The sequence below is a fragment of the Heloderma suspectum genome, chromosome 7 (genome assembly GCF_057233095.1).
Source record: "Heloderma suspectum isolate Gila_16-S chromosome 7, 16-S_ref, whole genome shotgun sequence".
Classification (NCBI taxonomy): domain Eukaryota; kingdom Metazoa; phylum Chordata; class Lepidosauria; order Squamata; family Helodermatidae; genus Heloderma; species Heloderma suspectum.
The window spans coordinates 121,279,637-121,292,296 of record NC_139464.1 but is presented as its reverse complement, the minus strand read 5'-3'; the positions used below and the strand labels follow the sequence as shown (position 1 = coordinate 121,292,296).

At 41.8% G+C, this 12,660-nt stretch overlaps 1 protein-coding gene across 3 annotated transcripts in view; it reads left to right on the top strand.

Moving 5' to 3' along the window:
• Window positions 1-12,660, top strand: part of SMC1B (structural maintenance of chromosomes 1B) — a 72,423-nt gene that overhangs the window by 44,067 nt on the left and 15,696 nt on the right. For all 3 annotated transcript variants that reach the window (XM_084811294.1, XM_084811293.1, XM_084811295.1), the window contains 7 exons: window positions 2,668-2,805; window positions 3,204-3,320; window positions 3,975-4,081; window positions 5,554-5,695; window positions 8,604-8,749; window positions 10,612-10,765; window positions 11,264-11,362. In XM_084811294.1, the coding sequence (XP_084667420.1) occupies window positions 2,668-2,805; window positions 3,204-3,320; window positions 3,975-4,081; window positions 5,554-5,695; window positions 8,604-8,749; window positions 10,612-10,765; window positions 11,264-11,362 (903 nt within the window). The remainder of the gene's footprint in view (window positions 1-2,667; window positions 2,806-3,203; window positions 3,321-3,974; window positions 4,082-5,553; window positions 5,696-8,603; window positions 8,750-10,611; window positions 10,766-11,263; window positions 11,363-12,660) is intronic.

Below are 12,660 nucleotides of genomic sequence, written 5' to 3'. Positions count from 1 at the left end.
GGACCTGAACATCACCTGCCTAGAAAGTCATGGATTTATAATTGAAAAGAAGAGCCACCCGACTCCTGCTCTGTCCCTTCTACACCTAGGAGTGCTAATCAACACCTATTCCTCTCCCCAGAAAGAATACTCAAGCTCCAAACTTTATCAATGAACCTCCAACTTCAACAAACAACAGATCTAATGGAAGTCACACACCTACGAGGCCTAATGATATCATGCCTAGGCATCATCCCATGGGCCAGGTGCATTCTCGCCCACTGCAATGGTTCCTCCTTCCCTTCCAAGCCCAGATTGCACAAAAGGACCGCCGTTCAGTACATCTACCTCACCACGTCAAAACATCCCTCCACTGGTGGCGATCTTCTCAGAACCTACAGAAGGGCACCCCTTTCCAGGAACCAAGCAGAATCATATGGACAGAAGATGCCAGCCTTGAAGGCTGGGGAAGCCCACTGCAACATCCAAGTGACTCAAGGCAAATGGCGTACGTGGGGAAAAGCCTCATCATCAACTGGCTAGAACTGAGAGCAATACACCTAGCCCTGAAATGTTTCTCCCATCAACTACAACAGTCCCATATCCTTATAAGGACAGACAACACCATGGCCATGGTGCACATAATTCGTCAAGGAGGTACTAAATCACACTCTTTTCATCTAGAACCCCAGACCATGCTACATTGGGATGGTGAGCAGAACTTAGCCTCCATCACAGCACAACACATCAGGGGAATACAGAATCACACTGCAGATGTCCTGAGTCTACAACAGATAGATCCAGGGGAATGGAGCCTCCACCTGGCAATTTTCAAAGAAATCCAGAAACCATTTGGCCCACTAACTCTGGACCTATTTGCCTCCTGACCCAATCCAAACTGCCAAGGTTTCTTTCAAGATACCACTGTTACAGAACCAAAGGAGTAGATACACTGAACACCAACTGGCCGAAGGAAAAACTCTATGCCTTTCCTCCATTTCCACTCTTTAGCCAAAGTGCTGCAAAAGATCTGAAAAGGAGCAACAGTACTCTAGTAGCTCCCTTCTGGCCATGCTCCAAAACAGCCCACTTCGCCTCGTTATTCAAACTTCATAATGAAGCGGTGCACAGCCCTAGTTATTTGCATGTATGCATGAAGTTTTTTTATTGTTCATTTTCCTGGCAAAAACTAAAGAACTTTAGAAGGGACAGGAAATGATCCCCCCCCCCCAGTAAACGTGCTCAGTGGCAATAGTAACAATATTATCATTAAGTTCTTTTTTAAAAAAAATCTGGATGGGGTGTGTGAGCGGGTCTGGGGGCAAAGACGCTTCAAAACTTCCTTGGTCCATTGACTATCAGAGACACAAGCAGCTAGAAATATGCTTGAACTCAAAAGTTTAATAAGATAGACTCTCCTAGTTACAACTCTGGTAGTCTTCAAACAGAATGTAAAGCAAGTGGGAAATCGGTCATTCATTAGGATTATTCTCTCCACCTTCACCTACAGCAGGGACTGATGCCAGGTAGATCAATAATCCCCCCACAGTTTGTCTCTGCCAAATGCAGCGCCCACAGCTGCTACAGCTTTCTCTGCTGTTCCATCCTTGTACCTTTCCTGGGGAAAACGCTGACTCCCCCAGTCTTGAGCAGGAAAGTCCAGTGCAGCCTTTTTGGAGTTTGCTCTTACAGGGGCAATGGAGGGAAGGGGTAGACCTCTCCCCAATAGATTAGGAAGCCCCTGAGGAGCTGAGTTTGGCATTTCCCAGGTAAAATGCTGTTCCTCACTCCTAGCTTGCGTCTGTCTTTCCTGCTGTCTGCAGAGTCTCTGTTTGTCTCCACGTCTCTTCTCCACCTCCTCCCTCTCTATCGCTTTCTCCTGCTTTTTATCCAGTGTCTGCCCATTCCCCCTCTTCACTCCCTCCCACTTCCAGGTGAAGCTTATCACAGTGATTAGCACAAGCCTTGAGCCTGTGCCAGCTGGTGCTGGACCGCCGCTGCTTGCTGCTGCCCTGGCATAGGCACTCTCCTTGAGCCTAGCATCTGGAAGGGTGAGGGGCACCCTGGCAATGCTGTGATGGGCCTGAAGGATTCTGGGTAAGAGATGACGAGCCTCACCGATCCCTCACAGGAGGTTATCTCACCTGCCCACCACATTTCAATCTTCTATTTGAATTTGGTAAAACTATTAACAAAATTGGCCTTTTCAGATTCTAGGCATCACACATTTTAAATGGATGAAATATCCATTCCCACTATCTAGGAAACCCTGAAAACTGTAGTTTTGTGAGAGGGCTAGGGATCTCCGCCAGAGATTTTGCAGCATCCTTATCAAATTACAGTTACCTGGATTCTTTGTGCGAATCTGTGACAGTAAAACTGGTCTAAAACTAGAACAGCTTTCCCCAACCTGGTACCCTCCAGAAGTTTTTGACTACAACTCGTAGCATTCCTGACCATTGGCCATGCTGGCTGGGGCTGCTGAGAGCTGAAGTTCAAAACACGTGGAGGGCACCAGACTGGGGAAGGCTGTCCTGAAAAATCTATGATCTTTCACAGTAAAAATTGCAGTTGTATGAGTACAAAATGCAATAACTACTCCTTCTCTTTGTCTTGCATATAATATAGTATCAAAGCACTTGGAAGTTAGAAAACAGTATTTTTAAAAAGTGTACTTTCTTTCCTTAGGACTTACTGAAAATCAAGCGCAAGGAGACTGATTTAAAGCATTTGCAGGCTCAGTGCCAAGGAATTCAAACACGACACAAATATTCACAAAGTGAACTAGAAGTTCTTAAGAAAAAACATCTTGCTAATTTCAACAAGGTAGCATCAAACCATCAGTGGGGTTTTTTTGTATTTTCTAATTTCTCTAATGTCTGGCTAAATGTATTGCTTAATTCTCAATTATGACTATTATAACTAAATTACAACATGTTCATTTTTCTTCGCCTGTTCAGGAGACATATGTCATATTTTAAAAATCCATCATCTACTTAGGAGGAAAGGTTTTCATTGAGACTTCACATGTCACTCTAGACATGATCATTACATTTAGTTGGTTCCAAAAACTAAAACATGCTATTTTGTGGGATTTTTGTGTGTGGCGTATTCTTCAATATTGTTGCAACTGATGTTGTTCTTACTACATAAATAATTAACCAGTGAGACTGGTCCACCATTTTGTTTAAATAACCTTAAATACTGCTAGTATTTTTATTTAGGAGAAATCTATGTTGGAAAGTGAACTGGTAAATATTCAGTCGCAACGTACCATGCTGAATGAAGGAGTCCTACAAAGAGCTGGAGAAATGAATGAGCTCCAAAAGAAAATTAATAAGGTATAATTTTTCACTCACTGGCACTATGTAGATTTATTAGAATCCTACATGGCATATGGCAGTTTGCCCATTCCTCGTGTGGCACTTTGGTGTCCATTCCCCTGTGGCTGCCTGTGAAACACAGTGATCTAAGGCTTCAGTACCAAACTTGATATGACCACACACCCATTTCTGTGATAATTAAAAGCCAAACGACATGTGATGTTACTAGGGATGTCCGGCATGGAGAAATCTGGCCCTTTGGGTTGTTCCCCGAGCCACCGTGGGCTACCCACTCAAACTCACAGACGCTGCGTGCAAATGGCTCATTTTCCCTCCCGGGACCAGGAGGTGGGGGTGGAAAAGGAGCCATTTACACACAGTGACAGCAGGGTCACTAAATAGCTCCTTTTCCCTCTCAGGTCCCAAATATTTCAAACAGCCACTGAGGTCCACAGCAACTCCATTAGCTTAGGGGGGTTAAATGTGGAAATAATTTTTCTTTGAATTATTCTGTGGAAGAATTAATAAGGAAAATGCCTTTTGAGTCTTTATTTTAGGAAATAAAGCATTGATACATGTTAAATTGAGAACATCTGTCCTATTACAAGAAAAAACCCTGCATTTAAAAAAAAAATATTTAATTGCCTTCCTTTTGGGGTGTGGTTGCAACAGGTGGAAGACAATGTTTTCCATGAATTTTGTGAAGAGATTGGTGTAGACAATATTCGTGTATATGAAAAAGAACATGTCCAACAGCATGAAGAAATTGACAAGAAGAGGTAACTATTTAGAACTGAAAAGTAGTGATATTCTAAATCTTTTTCATGGAAATTCTTTTATAATGACCTTCATAGTTTGGGACCTCAGTATCTGAAGGACTGCCTCTTCCCACTGTTCCTACCCAAACCCTGAAGTCATCCTCTGTGGCTCTTCTCTTTCCTAGTGAGGTATGGTAGGTGACTACAAGAGTGGTCCCTTGGTTATGGAATGTGCTCCCTATAGAGGGCTGCCTGGTGCCTACTCCAACTTTTTTTGGGCACCAAGCAAAGCCCTTTTTAGTTTCCCAGACATTTTAAACTATCTTGCTGTTTTACTATTGTTTACTTAGTTTACTTAGGATTTTCATTCCTCTGATCTGTTTTAATTGATCTGGTTCTTGTGATTTTATTTCTTCGCTCTGTTTTAATTTACTCTTTGATCCTATTGTTGTGTTTCTATTTGTTGCATTTTATTGTAATTTTATTCTTTTATGATGTACACCACCCAGAAAACTTCTGTTATTGGACAACATGTAAATAAATATTTTGCAGTTGTTAGTCAAGTTGACAGTTGTCTGTAAGCCTCCTTAAACGATGACCAAGAGTCGCCTTGCCAGAACCTAGTGAATACTTTCTAGTAACTGTATTCACTTCTTTCTCTGAATCTCCATGATTATTTGCATGGGCCAGGATCTAAAGAAACAGATACTAATTCCATAAAGCAAATGGCTCTGGACGTTTTCAGCAGCTTCCCTTCCTCTCCACGTCGCACGATAAACTGCCTTGGAAGCTGAAGCAAGTTTGTGATATGGCTTTGGGGATTCCGAGAAGGGACGATGTGTGCATCTCAGTGCCTTTTTTAAGAGGGTCTCTCCTGTAATTTCAGCAGCTGTTTTTGAGACCCACCCGAGTTTGTGAAGCAGTTTCTGATCAGTGCACAGGGTTTGCTATTTAAAACAACATTTTAAAGCCATACTACTTGCATCAAATGATAGGGTTTTTAGAATCCATGTTAAAAGGTAAATATACTGATGTCTATTGCCACCTTGGGTTTTTTATTTAAAATGTATGGAAGAATAAAAATGCCCTTTCTTTCTGATAATCCTGGGTATCTATTGTGGATTGTTAATGTGATCCTTGTAGAACTAGTCTTCAGGTTTCAGAAATGCTCAGTGTTATGTTTCCTACCTGGAAATTTTTTTAATGGTTTTGTCAAGTATCTATGTCTTGCCTATATTGTTAACAAAAATTACAAATAGGACAACACACATAAGTAAAACATTACTAAAATACAAATTGCCATAAGGGCTTATGCATGGATAACATTCTTATAAAAACCATATAAAACCTGCTTATTTACTGAGAATAACATATAAGTTCATACTAGTACATATAAGTTCACACTAATTATACATGCATAAGCCAGTGCCTATATTGTTGACATAATAATTTTTTACCTTGTCTTAACATATTGCTGTACTACATTTGGCTAGATTTGAATTTGAAAACCAGAAAACACGATTGAGTGTTCAGGTTGAGTATATTCGCAGCCTGATAGAAAAGGAGGTGAGAAAGAACAACATGCTGAAGGAGAGTATTCAGAAAGATGAAGCTGATATCATTCACCTGAAAAAGGTAACCAATGGTTTTACAGTCTTGAGATATATAAAGGTCATATCTGAATGAACCTGCAAGAAAGCATGAAATCACTTCTCCTTACTTTAAATTAAAGACTGGTATAGAAATACCACAGGGTCAAGTGAATGTGAGTAGAAGCCCCCTTCAGACCTCCCCATTCAGTGCAGGAAGGTTGGGAAATGAGGCACTGGGGACAGGGCTTGATTGCATGTCCATGTCCTCTTACTGCTTTCAGCTCTCATGCAAGCTGGCCGAACTATCTATTCTCCACAGCCCAGCTGATGCCTGATCAGCTGGGCAGTGTCGAAAAGTGGGTGGGGCTCCATGGCCCTTGGGTTGCCCACCTATGCTGTACAAAAGATTGACTCGGTTTGCATGACACGGCAGCTTATCGTGGGTTAAACAAAGCACACTTAGCCCAACTACTACTGAGGGTTAGGTGTGAGATTTGGTTAAGCCTTGATTAACCCATGATGACCAGGTTCGTACGACACACCACAATCCCAGATTGCCCTGATTGGAGGCTGCATATTCAGAATGGTGGCCACACACACACCCCGCATGTGAAGGGGCTAATCATGGGTTAATTAACCCATGTCATTCTCTCTTGACGTGTCTTTGCAATCAGAGGTTGAGTCACTGAAGATATAACAAAGTTCAGTCAGTCTGGCAGTTTGCAACAGGCAAGAGGAGGACTCGTGTGGTGTGTGCTGAATGTTTTAAGTTGGGCTCCATCAGTGAAAAACAAACATCTTGACTTGCGTTTCACCTTGTACTTGTGGTTCGACTGCTACTGATCGTAATTTCAGAGGCTGGAACAGGGATATAATGTACTTCAGGCAGCCCACCCTCTCAGGAGGTGGGTTGTTCCCTTTTGATCATATTATTCCTCCAAGAGGCTTGAAGCAGGGATCATGATTCCCACCCTCCCTTGCGACAACCGTGAGAGATAGCATAGGCTGAGTGTATGTAACTGTCCCAATAAGCTATTTCTAAATAAGGATTTCAGCCTAGCCCTCCCTGGTCTGATATGCTTGCCACTATGGCATACTGGTATGAAAGTGTTCTGTATGAACTGAAATTCCCAAATTGTCACCAAGGGCTGCTCCATAGTTCACATTATAGTTGTCTGTCCTTTAGATTATAAAGGCAGGCATTACGATTACTAGCTGTGTATCTAACAGAAAAGGTCATGTCTTACCAGATGGAGTTGCTGAATTGTACTCTTGGCTATTGTTGTATCCTAAAATTCAAGGTGCAGTGACAGATCTCAGAAAACTGCAGACTTGAATGTTCTGGGAACAATCGCCCCTACTAATATTGGGATTCCATCTGCTAGTCACAATATCTGCCATTCGCTATTGTTTCAGTCTTATCTAGATTGCAAAATGGCTTTTAAACTCTGTACATTGTATTTTAATGTTTTAACTTTTGTAAACCTCCCAGAGAGTTTCTGCTATGGGGCGGTATAGATATTAAATAAATAAATAAATAAATATAAACTCAGTGTTTGAGCAGTATTTCTGGTAATTGACTCCTTGACTGGTTTTGCACAACATGCCAAACAAAGATGGTTTGTTTTCCCGAGCAAACCATCATCGGTTAGCGTGTCATGTGAACCTGGACCGTGCTTCTCAGGGTGGGTTGCATTTCCCAGACAAGCCACCCTGAGAACCCATGGTCTGCAGAATGGATTATTTCACCTGTGATGGGCTGCCTTGTGGTCTGCCAGCCCATCATGGGTAAAGGGCACTGGGCAGCAAGCCGCTTGGCAAGAGTAACAGAAACCCCTGCCGTTCTTGCCCAGTGGGGCCGTGATCGCCATTTGCAATTGCGCCCAAGCCATTGCTCATGCCCCTTTCCCCTTGCCAGTGACAGCCCCTCCAGTGGTACCCAAATGGCACCTCAGAGGGGCTGTCACCCACACCCGCCAATCCCTCCTTCCCGGCTCCGATTGCAATCGGGTCCCTTTTTAAAAAAAAAAATTCCCAGTCCCATTTTTGAACAAAAGCAGGACCAGGGAACTTTTTCCTGCACTTTTTCATAACTGGGAAATGTGCACAAATTGGGCTTTAAAAAAAAATTCCCTTCGATTTTCCTGTGCTGTGCACATGCGCATCAGTGAGAAACTGAAGGATACTAGCTTGCCCCCTTGAACCCCTGCATGTTGCCCAAGCATGAAGGGGTGCAGGTGGGGAGAGCCAGTATCCAGCCCCATAGCAATCACTGTCTGCTTTGCTGCTGTGAGCTGTCAGTTTTGACAGCTGTCAGAAGCAAGGCAGAGACAGTGGTCCCTATGGGAAAGTGCCCCGTTTCTACTCAAGAGGCGGGGCGTCCAGCAAAGGGGTAGGAGGTGGTGCCTGGCACCCCCACTTTTTCAGAAGAACTGGGGGGCAACCATTTTTTTCTTTTCTCATTCCAATCTTGCACAAGATCAGAATGATTTAAAAAAAAAATGGAAAGGAGGGGGAGTGGATGGCCAGGTGTGGAACCCCCCTAGGGTGTCTCCCCAACTGGACACGAATGGGGAACCCACAGGTAAGTGGGTGTTTGAGACCCTTTTTCTGTCTGCCACCCTGCCCAAGATCTGGGTGTACTAACCACCCTGCTTTGCTGGCCAACCACCATGGGCTAGCGTGATGTGTGAACACGGCCCTTATCTAATAAGCAGAACTTTGGCTGCTGGAGCTGGGTCTGACAAAAGAATAACTGTTAAACAAAACTGAATGAAATGCAGTAGGCAGGATTGTTTTTATAAAATATGATCGTTGTTAAACTGTCTTTATTTCACAATTGTTACCATGAATAGGTATTTGACACCTTTCTTTAAATAATATTTTAATGAGGCGCTTTTGTTTATAATCTGCAGATTTTATTTCAAATGACAAATATTTTTCTTGTACAGGATGAGGATAATTTTTTACAAATGGTAGAGGAAGTTATGGCAGAACTGCAGCAGCTTAGGGAAAGACAGAATGTTAATAAGAACGATGTTGCAGAAGTGCAGAGTAAAGTTGAGGAATCAAGGAAGACATTACTAACTTTAAATAGGTAATGCTATACCCAGAAAAATTAGTGTTTTGCAAAGAATTCCAGATATTGAAAACCCACACTCAGTTTTTAGGGAAGTATATTTTTGTTTTCAATTTACAAGAGCAGTAAAGCGGAGCATTTTGTACAATACTATGCGCAGCAGGGTGTCTAAAGCCTCGTGTATTGATTGCAGCCTTGACAAGCCATTCCTGAATTGGCGGAACTTTGGGAATGGTCTCTGGTGCAGAGCAAGGAGCTGAGAGTTAAGAGATACAGAAGCCATTTTGCGGTGGTCTACCAATGGTTCTCACTGGATCTTAGCCTAAGTAATTTTGTTCTCCTTACCACAGGGAGGCTTTGGATGTTATGAGAAAGTGGTAAGACCTGCTGTAGAGTGACTAACGCACAACATCTTTGCAATCTTTGAAGAGGGTGCTTGCATCTTCCCAAAGTGAGCTGTGTCTGCATCTAATGCCTACACTCCTCACTACAGGGCAATTCGCAAGTTCTTCCACTGTTACAGTGGAAGAAAGGAAAGCAGATTCACAACTGACTTTTATATAAGGTCTGTACTGGAGCCGCTATTGTTTGTGAAGCATCGCTGTGCCTGTATTTAAAAAAAAATGTAACTGCTGCTCTTGGGGCAAACATTAATATACCACAGTATCTGCTGTGTTTATTATGCAATCAAGCGCCACACATCAGTGCATAGTGTTGTAATTGTGGGAGAAGTAGGACTGTGAAGTTGTGACGATATCACCTCATAAGCCACGATATAGTGGGAGGCCATGCTGCTGTTTCAGGTTGCTTTTTATCCTGTAGTTGGTCACAACTGCATGGCTCTGTAGGTTTGCAGTGAAAAAGAGCCTTAAAAAGCACACCACAGATTTTCTGCCTGCAAATGCAATCAAAATGTAAGGAAAGAGCATAGAAGTGGAAGAGGGGGGTATGTTGGAAAACAGGTTCTACAAGTTTGAAGCCACTCCCACCAATAATAGTTATAAATGCTTCGGCATTGGGTGGTATAAATAAATACTGCTGGATTGTAACACTTGGTAGTGCATGGAAACTGCAGTCACTGAAAAACATCATAAAAGTAGTTTGGGGGAAAAACATAATATTGAGGGGAGAATTAGCATCAGGATAACAGGTTGGAGAGTGCATCATGTGCTGTATGCATGAGCGTGCTGTTACAGTTCTGGGATAAAACACTAGTGTGCTGCTTCTTCGTAACATCTGACACCACCTTCAGACACCACTTATACTAGGAAAACCAAAAGTGACAACTGCACAAATGAAAATTAGATTGACTCCTGTGCTGCATTCTGTTGGTTTGGATACGACACGCCTCCATTTGGGAAATAATGCAGACTTTGCTGGACTATAATACATAGTAGATAAGCAAAGCTATAAGACCAGCAGGACTTCTCCATGTTTTATTTTGTTTGTTTTTAAATAAAAAGTATGAATTACATTGGTGTAGATTAGAATGCATGATGGATAAATACAGAGGGCACAGTATAACATACTATGCCATTATATAAAATGTCCTTGTTGTCCTCCTTTCTCTTAAACTGTCTAGTTTAGCTATCTCATTGTTAGGATTGTATGGTGAGCAATAATTGTGCTGATGTTTGGGAGAAAGTGCTCAAGTTCTAGAATGAATTGAGACAGATGCTGTATTATATTTGTGTAAAGAACCTGTGTAGTTCAAAAGTACTTCAAGATTACTAATATCTCTACTAATGCAAAAGGCTTTTCAACCCAGGAATTCAGTCTAAATGAGTAATATACTAAAATGTGTCTGTCATATGATTTCCCGCTTTGATAGCTGAAATATCAGTGTCATCTTTTGTGTGATTTTTGCTTTTTGCTGGCAGAGAGTTGGTAACATTACAAAAAGAATCTCTAGCGATGGAGACCTCGTTGGAACAGAAAAAATTAGAAAGGCATAATAGGCTTCTTGATTGCAAGCTTCAGGACTTAAGGATAAACCTTCTGTTGGGATCTTTGGATGACATTACTGAAATAGAGGTATGTTAGCATGTTCTGTGGCATTGTCATTTAAGGCAGTTGTAGACTTCAGCAGTGTATATGTAAATGTTAAGTCCTATCCAAACTTCATCAAGCTAGAACTTTATCCCATGTAGTGTACCAGGTTTTTAAGAGTCAGCCTTACACCTGCACACTGAGAGCACACACAGACAAAACCAGTATTGCAAGAACTTCTGTTCAGATGTTAGGCAGAATTCTTCAGCCTGAGGAAAATATAACCATTGATAATGCCTGTCCCTCAAAAAGGTGGAAAGTACAGAAAGATGCTCATGAATACGAGACCAGATAAATTGACACCTGTGGTTTTCAGGAGAGGTGAAAGTAGGAATAAGAATGAGAAATTAAGCATTATTAGAAGGATGGGGTAGAAGGGGAAAAACAAACACCGCTGCTGTTTTGGTTTGTTTTCTTAACTATTACATAACATTAATTTTAGTAGCTTTTAAAAATATTTTTAAATTCGACTATTTGTTACAGCTGGGACCTGATACGGAAAGTAGTGAAGTGACAGCTGATATCTTTTCAAGAGAACAGGCAATTGAAATAGACTATAGCAGTCTTGGAGAAGAACTAAAGGTAAGAAAAATCTACTATAGTCCCCATTTATAATACTGCATACGAAAGCATCTTTTCCTCAGCTTAGTTTTCCAGAAGGGTTTGATTTCACCTTGTATGTGTGGGTTAACACCAGCCACCTCTCTTGTTCTATTTTAGATTTTGAGCTATGCAATTGCAACAGAAGTTCCCTTTCTAACTTCCCGAATACTGTGATAAAAATGTATAACTTGCTACTATTCTTTCTTAGACTGTCTCAGGTGCAAACAACACGCTCATTAATTAGGGCTGTCATTAATGATCGCAGAGGATGTTAACCTTTCCCCCATGATCCAGTCTTGATGAGAATCTCACCACTACACACACATGCGTGTGCATGTGCTATTGGTCCCAGGAGGGACACTGTCATAGGTGCCAATGGAACTTTCCCTCGCAGGGCCAATAGCTCCTTCAGGGAAGGGGGCGGTTTTCATCAGCACTGCAACATGTAGGGAAAGGTTAAAATCCCTCCCAGCACATCACAGTCCTGACCCTGATTTGCGGGGAGAGGGGCAGCAATGGTTATTTACATTTTGAAAGCCAGATACGTTGATTTGCAGTCAGATGATTATTGTCACATCTACTTCAGCTGTCATTTCAAGTTGCTGAAGCTTGTAAGACACAAAGTACTCAGTAAAAAAAATGATAATGGAGCTATGGATGCTCAACTCCCCAGACAACTATATGGTACTTACAACTGAGCAGTTGTTTCTCTTGCAGAAAAGTGGGTTGCTCACATATGATATGCCCAGAGCAACTGGTACTCAAAGGATGTATGCTTGGAAATAAAGAATATATAGTGCGCTCCACACTTCATAGCACAACTGACTGTTGTGATTTAGTGCACTTCTAGTTGTTTCATGAGCAAGTTAGTTCTGAATTATTTTGCATTACTAAAATTCCACACTGTATTAATGCTGTTCAGCTGTATCACGTTTGTGCCGTTTAGTTTTGCCTAAACAAAACCTAAAATCTGAGCCCATAACCCCAAGAGGAATAAACATTCAGATGCAGCACTACAGGGACAAATCAAAACATTATAAACCAGGGGTTCCCAATGCAGTGCCCGTGGGTGCCTTTGTGCCCATGGGCACCACCAGTGACGCCCGTAAATGCATCCCCAACATGGTCCTTGCAGGCACTTGGAAAAAATGTTTAGATTAAAAAAAAATATCTTTTCCCCATGTTTTAATACACATGCATGAATTTGTATGAAATGCATACAGCTTTCTAGCAATTACACATAGGCTTCAACAAAAGCAGACCAAATATCCAAATAA